The sequence below is a fragment of the Saccopteryx bilineata genome, chromosome 4 (genome assembly GCF_036850765.1).
Source record: "Saccopteryx bilineata isolate mSacBil1 chromosome 4, mSacBil1_pri_phased_curated, whole genome shotgun sequence".
NCBI lineage: Eukaryota > Metazoa > Chordata > Mammalia > Chiroptera > Emballonuridae > Saccopteryx > Saccopteryx bilineata.
Window position 1 is genome coordinate 287,170,112 of NC_089493.1, and position 13,878 is coordinate 287,183,989.

At 54.6% G+C, this 13,878-nt stretch overlaps 2 protein-coding genes across 12 annotated transcripts in view; both read right to left on the bottom strand.

The window, feature by feature from the left end:
* Positions 1-139: 139 nt before the first annotated feature.
* KREMEN2 (kringle containing transmembrane protein 2) lies at positions 140-4,282 on the bottom strand. 8 transcript variants are annotated; one of them, XM_066275144.1, is made up of 9 exons: positions 3,767-4,278; positions 3,371-3,545; positions 2,575-2,666; positions 2,351-2,475; positions 2,004-2,157; positions 1,340-1,672; positions 1,186-1,257; positions 951-1,057; positions 140-720 (listed from the first exon to the last, which is right to left on the bottom strand). In XM_066275144.1, exons 1-9 carry the CDS (start codon positions 3,861-3,863, stop codon positions 268-270), a joined length of 1,608 nt encoding a protein of 535 aa, XP_066131241.1. In that variant the 5' UTR covers positions 3,864-4,278; the 3' UTR covers positions 140-267. The 8 variants fall into 8 exon arrangements, with proteins under 8 accessions (XP_066131241.1, XP_066131239.1, XP_066131240.1 ...); XM_066275142.1 differs by having other exon boundaries at positions 1,140-1,265; positions 3,767-4,276; XM_066275143.1 differs by having other exon boundaries at positions 970-1,057; positions 1,140-1,257; positions 3,767-4,274.
* Positions 4,283-9,397: 5,115 nt separating this feature from the next.
* The window catches only part of FLYWCH1 (FLYWCH-type zinc finger 1), a 36,445-nt gene continuing 31,964 nt past the window's right edge, over positions 9,398-13,878 (bottom strand). For all 4 annotated transcript variants that reach the window (XM_066275139.1, XM_066275138.1, XM_066275140.1 and 1 more), the window contains one exon: positions 9,398-10,523. In XM_066275139.1, the coding sequence (XP_066131236.1) occupies positions 10,507-10,523 (17 nt within the window). In that variant the 3' untranslated portion in view covers positions 9,398-10,506. The remainder of the gene's footprint in view (positions 10,524-13,878) is intronic.

The window sequence follows — 13,878 nt, forward strand, 5'->3', positions numbered from 1 at the left end:
TCCTCCGTCCTCAGCATTTCAGGAGGTTCCCTGAAACTGTGTGGAACGCCCTTAATTTGCATGGACATACCCAACCCTTGGCTTGAGTGTCCCCATCAACATGCTTTTCACCACTTAAGAATTTGCAGAGTCTTATACCAAAATATGTTTTTTTATTCAAAGTGGTCTTTTGACCACTTTTGTTGACTTCTCACATTTCACTTAGGGCAGCAGGCCAGGACCACCCCAAGAGGAGATCACAGATCCCTGAAATCAGAGACTGGCATGTCAAGGTCTAGGAGGAGGGAAGCTGATTTCTCTTGCCATTTGGCCTCGATCATCCGGACACCTAGAGTCAGGCCAAGTTTCCAGTAATAGTACTAGATGCTTCTTCTCTGACGTCTGGCCTCTTAGAGATGACCAGAGGCAGAGCTGCCTTTTAAAAAGTGGAAGCCATGGTAGAATGCGGCATAACATCGCAGATGTCCATCCCACTGATGGAGGATCCAGTGGACACTTGAGGTCCCGACTCAGAGAACAGAGATGAGCGAACGCAGGGAACTCTGACTGGAGGCGCTCAGGGGGCGGTAACTCGAGGCTAGACTCTCGGCCTGGGTGTCTTCGGGGGAGCAGGGCAGTGCCACCCCTCGGGGACGGCGGTACCACACGGCCCAGCTTCTCCTGGAGCCCTGGGAAGGCCTCAACGCCGGGGACCCTTTTCCCGGAGCCAGCAGACAGCTCCTAGAGAGGCAGCAGACGTCAGCCGTTCGAAACCTCAACCAGTCTCACCCCAGCATCCTGCTTCGCCCGAGTTCCCACCTGCAGTTCCCTGTGTGGACTCAACGCCTTGTCCCTCAAGAACCCAGTAGATCCAGCTCCATTCTTTTCCCGGGCCCCAGCTTCCCACCCGCCCCGGCCCCTGGGCACTGAGGCGTCAGGCACCTGGCTGCCCATCTGAGTTACCCTCAGACCTTGCCCCAGCGAGCGCACCGTTGGCGCAGCAGCGACAGCAGCAGCAGCAGCAGCAGTAGCAGCAGCAGCAGCACTGAGATGGCCATCACTGTCGAGAAGACCCGGGCTGCGGGCAAAGAGTGCAGTGAGGACAGGGCTCCAAAGGGGCTACTCCCCAAACTCCCTCCCATCTCAAGCTTCCGCCTCACCCCCTATCGCGGCCTCTGGAGCCCCAGGCCGGGGGCTGCAGCTCACATTGGTCCCGTCGGGGAGAGCTGCAGGGGTCTGGGCGGAGCCCTCGGGCATCACCGGGTTCTCTGCAGGGTCCTGCACGCCTGCGGAGAGGGGTGTGAGGCCGGGTGGCGGCGGGAAAGGGCCCAGGGGGAATGGGAATGGGGCGGGGCCGCACCGCGGTAGGTGAGCGCAAAGCCCTGCGCGTGGCCACGCTCATCGCTGCGGAAGGTGAGCAGCAGCGCAGCGGCGCTCAGGCGCAAGGTCCCAGGCGGCGGCGGGCGGGCGCCGTCGAAGGCACGGAGCAGGCTGCCGGAGGACGCGTCGCGCAGCTCCAGCCTGTCGCGTGGGTCAGCCAGCTCGAAGAGGCGGAAGGTGAGCTCCAGCGCGGCGCCCGGCGGGCCAAGCGCCCAGCTGCAGTTCTGGTCCGGCCCGTATTCGTCCGGGAAGTCCGGAGAATAGATGACACCCTGAGGTGCGGTCCAGTTCCCCTGACAGGAGCCCACAGACACTGTGGGCGGGGCTGGCGGTCAGAACCCAGAGACCCGCGGGCCCCCCTTTCGCCGGGTCCATCCCGAAGTCCCGCCCCTTTAGCTAGGGCCCGCCACCGGGCTGACCCAACAGCTTCGCCCGGCCCCTTCCATAAGGTTTTACGTCCATCGCTTCCTCAAATCCTGCTCTCAGCCCCAGACCCCGCCCTTGGCCTCCAGGTTCTGCCCGGCCCACTCTTCGGGCCGGGTCCTCAATCCAATCCCCTTCTCAGGCCCCGCCCTTAGCCGCCGGCTTCCACTTCCTACGTTTGACCCTGTCACCCAGGCCCCTCGTTCCCGCTCACTGCTCACCCTCGTAGACGCCCAGGCGCCCGTCGCCACCGCACAGTTGGCCCGGGTGGCCGAAGCAGATCTGGTCACAGTCCGTGGCCGGCGCCGGGCGTCCGCGTGTCAGGTCGCTTTCAGAGCCACAGAAGCAAGCGTATCCAGCTTCCACGCCAGCCAGCTGTGAGTATAGACGGGGTGACGCCGAGGGCAGGGTCTGGGGTAAGTAAGGGTGGGGTAGTAGGAGCCAGGGATCCGGCTCGGAAGTGGGAATCGGACTGGAAGTTTAGAAATTAGTGTCAAGGTTGGTGTCAAAATTGGGAGTTGATTTCGGTTAAGGTCAGAGGTCACTGGTCTGGGCCTATGAGCAGTACCTGGTAGCCTTTCATGCGGCAGAAGCGAAGGCACACCTGGACCGTGAGCTTCGTTGAGGTGCCACTGGGGCCGCTGAGGGCTGGGGGTGCCCCCGAGTCCACGAAGCAGCCGAGGTACCCGGGCACTGAGGAGACAAGGGAGTTGGGGTCTGTCCAATGCCTCCAAAAGTGATCTCCACTCAGGCAGCCCGGCGCTCCTACCCTCGTCCAGCTGGCTCACTCACTGTGACACGTGGGGATGTCGCAGTAGCGCCAGTAGATGCCCTCCTCCGTCTCGGCCACGTAGCACCATGGCTGCACATCACCATCTGGGTTTCTGCGGGTGGGAGAGACGTGGTCCGGATCCTGCTACCCGCAAATCCCAGGCCCTACCCCAGGGCCCACTCGCAAAAATGACCACCGCGTGTGGCACAGCTACTCCCCGTCGTAGTCTTTCGAGAGTACGGTTGGAAATCCTTAAAGGGCTCTGAGGGCTGACTTTAGGTATTCAGCTGAGGTCTTCGAGTGTTCTCTGTAGTGTTCGCCCCTCACCCCACCCTGGGCCTCAGCCGCTGGCCTTGACTCAGAACCCTGCTTTAAAGCAGAAGTGGTGACTTCTATCAGAGAAGTGCCCTCCCGCTTAGCTCGGTCCCTGCTGCTCCAGACAGCAGTTGTACTCTGTATCCCCACTCCCTTCACCAGTAAAGGCCCTTCAAAGAAGTTGTAGGGCAAGATCCCGGCCCCTCACTCCAGAGATCGCTTACTGGCCTCGCCCACACGGGCCCAGGCCTGACTTGAGGCTGTACACAAGTTGGGCGCCTAAGGCCGGAACCAAGTCGGAAAATGTTTTGAGCGCCCATCCCCGCTGCGCTCCACCCTCCCGCTGGACCCTGTGCTGGTCCAGCAGAATCCTCTGCTCCACCTACCCACAGCCCTTGCCTCCGGCCCACGCCAGCAATAGTGCGCCCAGCCCCGCCTCCAACAAGGCCCCGCCCCAATGCCCCTCCCTCAACAGACCACGCCCTGGGCCCCGCCCCTAACCGGCAGAAGTTGTGTGCTCCCAGCCCCCAGCGACCCTGGGGGTCTCTGGCGCTGCTGTAGCTGTGCTGCTGCGTCTGGTCCCAGAAGAGACAAGGGCGGCCCGCCCCGCGCGGGCCCGTGCGGTTCTGCTGGCCGCGGTAGTCTGCGCCGTTCACCTGGAAGCACTCAGACAGGCCTGCACGGCCACGGCAGGGCCATGGGAGGTTCAGAGCTTCGCTGGACATCCTCACCCCCCGACGCCAACTCTTGCCCGGCTCCCTAGCTGGTGCCCCAGGTTCCTGGGACTGCTCAGCTGCTCCCGCCACCTGCTCTGCCCCCTCCCCAGGCTCGGGACCCGGGTCTTATGCGCAGAGGAGGGGGTGGTGACCCAGGCCTAGTCGCCGGGCCAAGACTCACCTGGGCTATGCAGGCTCCCCGCGGAGGCCCCTCGTGGTGGCAGCATCGGGAGGAAGAGGAGAAGAAGGAGAAGGCTCTGCGGGGCTCGTGTCCCCATTACCCCCAACCTAGGAGAGGTCGCCCTAGCCCGTATACCACCTGTGCCACCCCCGGGGTCTCCCTGGCGACCTGGGGGGGCGTTGTCCTCTGACTGGGAACCTTCGTCCCGCTTTGGGCAGCACTCTACGTCTGGAGCGGGAAAATATCTCCCGGGGGTAGTTGCCTCCCAGAGTTTCTGCCCCTGGAGGCGTCTCCTGCCTCGTCTCTACTGGGGGTCTCCCAGGGGATCTCTGGCCAGGGGCTCCTCGTCTCTGCCTCTCGGCGCTCGGGGTCTTGCCTCGGCTTCCACGCCTGCCCCCTCCCGCCGCGCCTAGCTCTCTGAGTTTCCCTAGCCCAGGTATCTAACGTGCTGGCTTCTGCCCCTCTCGCGTCCCTATGCGGGTCCCTCCCTCTGGGATCCTCCCTCCCCACCCCCCACCCCCGAGGCCGGGAAGCCCCGCCCGAGACTGGAGCGAAGGCAGCAGGTCCAGACGCCTTCCACGCTCGCCCCGGACCCTTAGCGTCCCGGCGCGCGCCTCTCCGCCCCCTTCCCCTTTCAGGGTCGGCGCAGGTTCCAGTGGGAGCGTATGGAGGAGGAGCCTAATGGGGGAGATGCAGGACCCTCTCCCGAGGTCACACGTCCCGGGGAAACCCCGCTCCCAGGCACCTTTGAATGAAATGCACGCACGCACTCCCCATTCAGTTACCCACGCAGTGTCAGAAGCTCGCGTGCTTACCCTTTTCCAGGTCCTCACGCCCTTCGCTCCAAAGGTCCTGACACCTCTGACCTGACGGAGGAGATGCCACTCCCAGCACCCGCACCGTCGAGACAGACGGGAATGGTGAATGCTCAGTCCTGGACAGGCAGGGGCAGCTGGTGTCTGGAGAAGAAGGCAGCTGTGCCCCTGGTTCCAGCCGGTCCCTCCCTCTTCTCCCCCTTCTCTCCCTAATACCCCCCACACCCCAGCTCAGGCCCTCCAGAGCCATCGCAGAGAGATGGAATTCCCCCAGCGGTACCCCCCTGCCCTCCGCGAGGGAGAGGAGGTTAACAGGCCTGGGCAGGTGTGGGGGGAAATTCCCCGCCCCCTCCCCACGGGCCCGACTCTTCTTAGTTCTCTGATCTCCCAGCGCCGCCCGCCGGCTGCCCCGAGGGCTTGGGGGGAGGCCAGCGCAGGTGCTTAGGAGGGCGCGGGAGGGGGCTAGGGAGAGAAGGTGAGTTGTGGCCAGAGGCCCAGAACGGACCTGCCCCGCCCAGATCCCCTGCTCCTCAGTCCAGCCTCCCCACCCTTCACCAGGCCCACACCAGGCTATCCGGCCTGGAAGGACCTGTCTCCACCGTGTTAGTACCGCCCCAACCCCAAGATGGGGAGGCACAGGGAAGATTCTAGAAAGGACGAGAAGTTGCTGGCAGTAATGAGACTCAAGACCTCACAGCTAGTTCCTCACACGTAGCTTATTGGGTGGGTGGGGGGTTTACAGGGGAGCATTGGAAGGAAGAGGGCTTGCTGAGACTCAAGGCTGGCGTTGCAGTCACCTCCCGGGAAAGCCTGGTCAGTGGCCAGGCTGGCCACAGCTCACCTCTCAGTTTTCTGGCCCAGCAGAGCTCTTGACTGGAAGTTTCACCTGGTAACTGGAGACTGGGTAGCCACCCGTGTACTGGGCCCCCTTTTCCCTCCTGCACACGAGTACCGTCGCCACAGGGGCTCAGTGGGGCCCGGAGAGCATTCCTGGCTGCAGGCCTGGGCCAGGGTTTGGGTGATGGAGGTGCACAGGGGGTGCCGCACCGCCGTGAGATGGAGGACAGGGACAACCAGGCCCCCACATGTGCAACGAGCACCAGTGGGGGGCGTAGAGGAGGAACTGGCCCCTTCCCTGGAGGGAGGTTGGACTAAAAAAGACTGTCCATTTGGTTCACACATTCCCTACTCTCCACTGCCTCAGTCTACTGCAAAGGGGTGTTGGAAGAGGGAGGAGGTGCTCGTTCCAGGACTCAGGCACTGAGTTGAGAGGCAGTATCCCTATTGGCAAGCTCCAGTTCAAGGTGGTTCATGGAACCTCCAACTAAGGAAGGCCAGGGCCCATGCCCCCTGCAAAGGGGACAAACAGACTGGAGAAGTAAACAACAGAAACTTATTGTGTCATAGTCTGGAGGCTAGAAGTCTGAGATGAGGGCTGGATCCTTCTGGGAGCCGGGAGGGAGATTCTGCCCCATGCCTTTGGATTGGCTGTGGTGGTTTGCTGGCCATCACTGGCATTCCTTGGCTTGCAGAAGCATCAGTCGCCCTGATCTCAGCCTCCATCTTCACGTGGCATTCTTCCTGTGTGCACATCTGTGTCCAAATTTCCCCCTTTTATAAGGATGTCACTCAAATTAGGGCCAGGGCTCTCCTACTCCAGGATGAAGGATGACATCATCTTAACTAACTGCATCTGCTACAACCTATTTGGGTGAGTTGTATGGTATGTGGACTATATCTCAATAAAACTTTTACTAAAAAAACAACAACAACTAGGCAGCCTGACCAGGTGGTGGTGCAGTGGATAGAGCATTGGACTGGGATGTGGAGGACCCAGGTTCGAGACCCCGAGGTTGCCAGCTTGAGCGCGGGCTCATCTGGCTTGAGTGTGGGCTCACCAGCTTGAACAAGGGGTCTCTGGCTTGAGTGTGAAATCATAGACATGATTCCATGGTCTATGGTTTGAACAAGGGGTCACTCACTCTGTTGTAGTCCCCCGGTCAAGGCAAATATGAGAAAGCAATCAATGAACAACTAAGATGCTGCAACAAAGAATTGATGCTTCTCATCTCTCTCCCTTCCTGTCTGTCCCTATCTGTCCCTCTCTCTGACTCTCTCTGTCTCTGTCAAAAAAAAAAAAAAAAAAAAGAACTAGGCAAGGTGGTACTGGTGGACACCGACAATTGATGGGACATATAATGACAACCAGGCAGGGCATTGTCAAGGATGGCTCCGGGTTTCTACCTGTGCAGTGGGGCCATCGACTAGGCTGACAACAAGTAGATACTTCCATTTGCTGCCTGCATGTGGTAATCACAGGACACAGATGGCCAGGGTCCAGGGGCAGCTGGACACAGGTTTGGTTACAGAAGGGAGGGCCAGGCTGGTGATGAATCCTGAAAGTGGCTAAGCAGAAAAGGGCTGAGGTCCAGTTTCCAAAACACTAACCACATACTATATAAATCACCCGAGGGAGAGAAGGCCTATAGGTCAGGTGTTGGGGGCAAAGGTTCCTTTGAGGGAGACTGGGAGGGAATGCAGAGAGGGGTGGTGAACACAGAGGAGGGGTCAAGGGGGGGTCAATGCTAGAGGGTGATCTCTGAAAAGCATCTGCTGACTTTAGTGAAAAGGAGGTCCTTAGTTCCACCCTGCAGAAGGCTTCCTGACATGAGGACAGGAGGCAGGGCCTTGCCAGAAGGGAGAGTGGGGCCATGAGAAACATTTCTATGATGCTCACCTTACATCTTTGGGGACAGAAACTGGGGACCAATCCTCCTAAAGCCAGCCATGCTCCCCATTTTTAAACTTTGAGTTCCTTGGTTTTTATTTGTTTGTTTTATGACAGAGACACAGAGAGAGGGACAGGTAGGGATAGACATACAGGAAGGGAGGTGAGAAGCATCAATTCTTTGTTGAGGCTCCTTAGTTGTTCATTGATTGCTTTTTCACATGTGTTTTGACCGGGGGGGGGGGTGGGACTACAACAGAGTGAGTGACCCCTTGCTCAGGCCAGCGACCTTGGGCTTCAAGCCAGCGACCATGGGGTCATGTCTATGATTCCATGCTGAAGCCAGCGACCCCGCGCTCAAGCTGGTGAACTCACACTCAAGCTGAATGAGCCCGTGCTCAAGCAGGCAACCTTGGGGTTTAAAACCTGGGTCATATGCATCCTAGTCCAACACTCTATCCACTGTGCCACTGCCTGATTAGGCTTGAATTTCTTGTTGATAACTTTTGCTAATGCTTGAGAACTTTTAATTTTAAAAAATTTTCCATTGATTTGAGAAAGAGAGGAAGGAGAGAGGCAGGGCGGAGAGAGAGAAGCATGAAATTGTTCGACTTAGTTGCTCCATTTTGTTGTACACTTATTGGCTACTTCTCATATGTGTCCTGTACAAGGATTGAACCTGTGACCTTGGGATGCCAGGATGATCCAGAGATACCCAGTTAGGGCCTTAACTTTTTCTTCTTTTTTCTTTTTTTAGTGAGAGAGAGAGACAGACAGACAGGGACAGTCAGGAAGGGAGATGAGAAGTATCAGTTCTTTGTTGTGGCTCCCTAGTTGTTCATTGATTGCTTTCTCATATGCCTTGACCGGGAGACTACAGCTGAGCAAGTGACCCCTTGGTCAAGCCAGCAACCTTTAGGCTCAAGCCAGTGACCCTGTGCTCATGCTGGTGAATACACACTCAAGCCAGATAGATAAGCCTGCACTTAAGCAGTGACCTCAAGGTTTCAAATCTGGGTCCTCAGCATCCCAGGCCAACACTATCCACTGTGCCACTGCCTGGTCAGGCTGAACTTTTTATTTTAAATTTCATAGTTAAGACATTGTTGTGCACTGTCATGCAAAGGGGCACAGAGACACCACCCACATCATGTGGTGCAAACATAATAAACTAGGGTTTATTGGGGGAAACTAGCAGCAGAGTGCGAGCAGGGAAGGAAAGCATGGCCCCTCTGAGATGTCACTGTCCACAGAGGGGGCCAGCTTCCAAGAGAGGGATCCACCTGGTACACTTTGCTCTGTGAGAGTGAGGGGGCAGGGGACATCTGAACCGTGGAGGAAGACACCTCTGGAGTTCAGTAGCTGAGTGGCCATGGGGGCACCCAAAGTGATGACCGTGCCCAAATTCACATCCATCTGGGCGTCCTCAGTTCAGGCAACACAAACCAGCCATCTGGCCTCTAAGGTCAAAGCAAATGTGGAGAAGAGGGAGGGTGTGCCAGCCTCACCAGTGTGAACACCCCGGAGGAAAGAGAAGCCTGCATCCTCCTTCGAGTCTCACACTGCACTCCAACCTCTGGGTGCCTAGAGCCCGGCCAATGTGACAACCATGGGACTCGGGACTGGGAAGGTTGTTGCCGTGCAGACCATACTTGCCAGGCTGCAAAACGGGCCGACTGTGCAGGCTCTGCAGGTGGCAATGGCTGTAACTCAGTGCCTCTCACTCAGGACCTCAGGCCTACGTGAGGGTCCCCATCTTCCAGGAACTGAGCCAAACTCCATTTTAAACCACGTGCTGCTAAGACACGTGCAGCATGTGGCTTTGGGATGGCCAGCTGTTGTTGCGATTGGGATGTTGGACATACATACCAGCTCTACCTAGTGAGATGTAAAAGAAAGTTTATTGGCCCTGGCCAGGTAGCTCAATTGGTTAGAGCAGTGTCTTGATATGCCAAGGTTGCAGGTTCAATCCCTGGTCAGGGCACACATAAGAAACAATCAATGAATGCATAAATAAGTGGAACAACAAATTGGTGGCTTTTCTCTCTCTCTTTCTCTCTCTCTCTCTCTCAAATCAATAAATAAAAATAAAAAAATAAAATAAGGTTTATTGAGGGAAATGAATAAGCAAGGAAACATGGAGGCCCCTGAGATGTCACTGTTCCATAGCTGGATGGCAGGCTCCGTGGCCAACTTGCCAGGAGAGAAAGGGCCTGTCGTGTGTGTCCCCCTGCAGTTACAGGATAGGGGCAAGGAGCCTCGCTGTGGAGGATGAGGCTTTGTTAGCAAGCAGCAGCCTCTGGAGTTCCCCAGGGGACATCAGCCTGCCTGCTTCTCCTGGACCTGCCAGCTCTCTGCTGCGCTACCAGACTGGAGAAAGAGTTACACCTCTACTGCCACCCAGCTCTGCCCCTCCTCTTGCATCAGATGAACATGGGTGACCCAGGACATTGCCAGCTGCAGCCAGGTACAGTCTGCCTTATGTAGGCTTCTTGTGGACATCCAGGCTGGTTCCCACTGCCAGCAATGCCACCTGCCATGGGGCTCATGGACACTGGGTTTAAGCTGGAAAACAGCAAGGGAAAGAAAGTCTAACAGTGTATACTAGGGTTTGGCCTGCTCTGTTACTGTGAGGCACGGCTCTGCTCAGCAGCAGGTGGCCAAGGGGCACAAAGGTCCACCTGGCACCTGGCCAGAAAACACTTGAATGGCTGGAGCTAGGCAGAGCAGCTCCGCTTAGCTCCAAAAAGCAGGAAGTTCCCCAAACGTGCCCTGGCCAAAGCAGGGCCACACCCAGCTGGAAAGTCCTTGGCAAAGTCTCCTGCTCTGCAAGCAGATGGGTGTTCGTGGCTTGGGGCGGTAGAACAAGGAAGAGTGACTTTATCAAAAGATGCTTCTTCAGATCTTTGGGAGGTCAGGCCTTCCCCACATCACGCACACCTGCAAGCTGCCAGCTGCTGGCACTCGTCTTTGCCTGCATGAAGATGCCACGGTATTCCTCCTGGCCTCTTGAGGAAGTGTGAAGGCTGCTGATGCTTTGAAAGAGTGAAAAGGAGCTTTTTTCCAGCAGCAGCTAGCCAGGTGGGAAACGCCGGGGTCCTGCGTAGACGTGGAGCATGCCGGACGCTGGCGACACCTGTGGTTCCTCTGTTGGAGTCGAAGAGGAGACTGGCCTCACTGAGACTTGCTGTCAGGTCTTATATCTTTGACTTTTCTGATTACAAAGAAACACATATTCATTATAAAAACCCAAACATGGCAGAAATAGAGAACATGGAAACTTGAAGGTCCCTGTAATAGTTTTCCCTAGAGAAAACATCAACTAAATCATTCTTACATACACACATGTACATATATCAGACCAATTCCTCTAGAACAAGAGATTGCTCCATTGCCATAAAGCTTGGGAATTTTTGGCTTTCTACACCAGCATGTCCTGGGAGGAAATACCAACATGCCTGAGAAGTCCCATGTCCTGCTCCGGAAGTTGCCAGGCCTTTTCAAGATACTTTGTCGGGAAACAGAACTCTCCTTTGTTACTATGACAGGGTTAGGAATGTCCACAAATCCCGAGATATTCCTCATGCCAGGCAGAAGAACCTACATTCCTCTCCCTCGGGTGCTGTGACTGGCTTCTAAAGAACCGAGTAAAGCAGGAGTGAAGGGGTGTGACACTGGTCATAAAGCCACTCTATGGCTTCCTTCCGTATTTATTTATTTGTGCATGTGTACAAGAGAGACAGATAGGAAGGGAGAAAGATGGAAAGATGAGGATCATCAACTCGTAGTTGCAGCACTTGAGTTGTTCAGTGATTGCTTTCTTATATGTGCCTTGACTGGGGGGGGGGGGCTACAGCAGAGCGAGTGACCCCTTGCTCAAGCCAGCGACGACCTTGGGCTCAAGCCAGCATCCTTTGGACTCAAGTGGGTGAGCCTGCTCAAGCTGGAGACCTTGGGGTCTTGAACCTAGGTCCTCAGGATCCCAGGTCGACACTCTATTCACTGTGCTACCATCTGATCAGGCAAGAGATCTTTTTTTTAAATATAAGTATTTGCAGCTATAAATTTCCCTCTAAACACTGCGTGGCTGCATTTCATAAGTTTTGATATTCTGTGTTTCTGTTTTGTTCATTTCAAAGTGTTTTCAAGCCCTGGCCCAGTAGCCTCAGTTGGTTAAAGTATTGTCTCGACATGCCAATGTTGCAGGTTTCATCTCCAATCAGGGTGCAAGTAAGAATCAACCAATGGTCTGACCAGGCGGCGGTGCAGTGGATAGAGCATCAGACTGGGACACAGAAGACTCAGGTTCGAAACCCCGAAGTCACTGGTTTGAGAGTGGGCTCATCTAGCTTGAGCATGGGTTCACTAGCTTGAGCGCAGGGTCGTTGGCTTGAGCATGGGATCATAGACATGACCCCATGGTTGCTGGCTTGAGCAAGGGGTCACTCGCTCTGCTGCAGCCCTCTGGTCAAGGCACATATGAGAAAACAATCAATGAATAAACAATCATTGAACAACTAAGGTGCCGCAATGAAGAATTGATGCTTCTCATCTGTCTCCCTTCCTAGCTGTCTGTCCCTATTTGTTTCTCTCTTGTACTCTCTCTGTCAAAGAAAAAAAAAAATCATTAGCCCTGGCCGGTTGGCTGAGTGGTAGAGCGTCGGCCTGGCGTGCAGGAGTCCTGGGTTCAATTACCAGCCAGGGCACACAGGAGAAGTGCCCATCTGCTTCTCCACTCCTCCCCCTCTCCTTCCTCTCTGTCTCTCTCTTCCCCTCCCGCAGCCAAGGCTCCATTGGAGCAAAGTTGGCCTGGCGCTGAAGATTGCTCTATGGCCTCTGCCTCAGGCACTAGAATGGCTCTGGTTGCAACAGAGCAATGCCCCAGATGGGCAGAGCATCGCCCCCTGGTGGGCATGCCAGGTAGATCCTGGTCGGGCACATGCGGGAGTCTGACTGCCTCCCCGTTTCCAACTTCAGAAAAATACAAAAAAAAATAAATCATTAGAATCAACCAATGAGTGCATAAATAAGTGGAACAACAAACTGATGTTTCTCTCTCCTTCTCCCTTCCTTTCTCTAAAACCTAACTTTAAAAATATTCAAAGTGTCTTCTAATTTCCCTTGTGATTTCTTCGAGTCATTGATTATTTGGAAGTGTGTTGCTTAATGTTCACATATTTGTGAGTTTTCTAAATTTCTTCCTGTTATATTTTCTGGTTTCATTCCACTATGGTCAGATAGCACACTTTGTATAATTTTAATCCTTTTGATTTATGGAGTCTTGTTTTATGGCTCTGATAGGGTCTACCTGGAGAATGTTCTACGTGCACTTGAGAACAATACGGCCTCTGTTATTGTTGGTGGGTTTCTTCTTGCTCTGCTCTCTTGTTTCGGGGAAGATAGTGTCATGTTTGAGGACACTCAAGCAGCCCTAAGGAAGGGTCCATACGGTGAGAAACTGAGTCCTCCAGCCTAGAGCCAAGAAGCTACAGCCAAGAAGTGAACAGGTCATTCTGGAACCACTTCTTCCAGCCCCTCAAGCCTTCAGAGGACTGCCACCCTGGCTGACACCTTTCCTTCAGCCTTCTGGGAGACTCTGATCCAGAACCACCCAGCCCAACCACTCCTGAAATCCTGACCCAAAAAATGCGGGAGACAGTAAATATAATATTTATCACTTTAAGGCACGAAATTTTGGTATAATCTGTGACACAGCATTAGCTAACTAATACAATTACCCATTAATCTGCTGGCTTTCAGTACACAACTCTTAAAGCACAGTTGAACATTAGACAGAAGTTTTATCTTTTCTGAGAAAAAGAATTAAAAACCTGGATTAATAATTCTTTTCTTGTTGAAGGTGCTAGAGCCAATGACACACACCTTGTAATGATAACCTCAAGGCCTGAATATAGAAAACCAGGTAGAATGATGCTGATTTGGGGAGTTTTGGGAAGCCCCAAACTACCTGTGTCTAGCAAAAGAAGCTGTTTGAGATCCTAAGAGTCAGTCTGTAGCCCTTGTCATCAAAAAGATTGGGAATGCCTGACTGGTTGTGATGCAGTGGATAGAGTGTCAACCCGGGACATTGAGGTCCCAGATTCAAAACCGAGGTGGCCAGCTTCCAAGCAAGGTCGCTGGCTTGAGTGTGGGCTCTTTGACATGATCCTACGGAGACTGGCTTGAAGCCCAAGGTCACTGGCTCCACTTGAGTCCCCCCGTCAAGATACATATGAGAAGCACTCAGTGAACAACTGTAGTGCTGCAACTATGAACTGTTGCTTCTCATCTCTCTCCCTTCCTGTCTGTCTGTCTGTCTCTCTCTCACCAAAAGAGAAAAGAAGGAAGAGAAAAAGAGATTGGGAATCAACCAGCCATCAAAGATGATCCAGCCTTTGCCATACCAAAGACACTCCACAACACCCACTTCCTGTTTAAACCAAACAATGGCTTTCTCTTGGAAATCCCTTTGTGTTCTAGGCAGAAATCAAGTTTCTTTTGGTTGCTTTATACAAAATGGATTCATTTCTATATTTTATAAGATGTGGCCCTTAATATTTACATGAATT

Coding starts and splice junctions, on each gene's coding strand:
- KREMEN2 (XM_066275142.1), bottom strand. CDS start 3,863: ATGGGGACACGAGCCCCGCAGAGCCTTCTCCTTCTTCTCCTCTTCCTC. Junction 1,266..1,339: donor CTTTGCGCTCACCTACCGCG/GTGCGGCCCCGC, acceptor CCCTCTCCGCAG/GCGTGCAGGACCCTGCAGAG. Junction 1,058..1,139: donor TCCAGAGGCCGCGATAGGGG/GTGAGGCGGAAG, acceptor CTTTGCCCGCAG/CCCGGGTCTTCTCGACAGTG.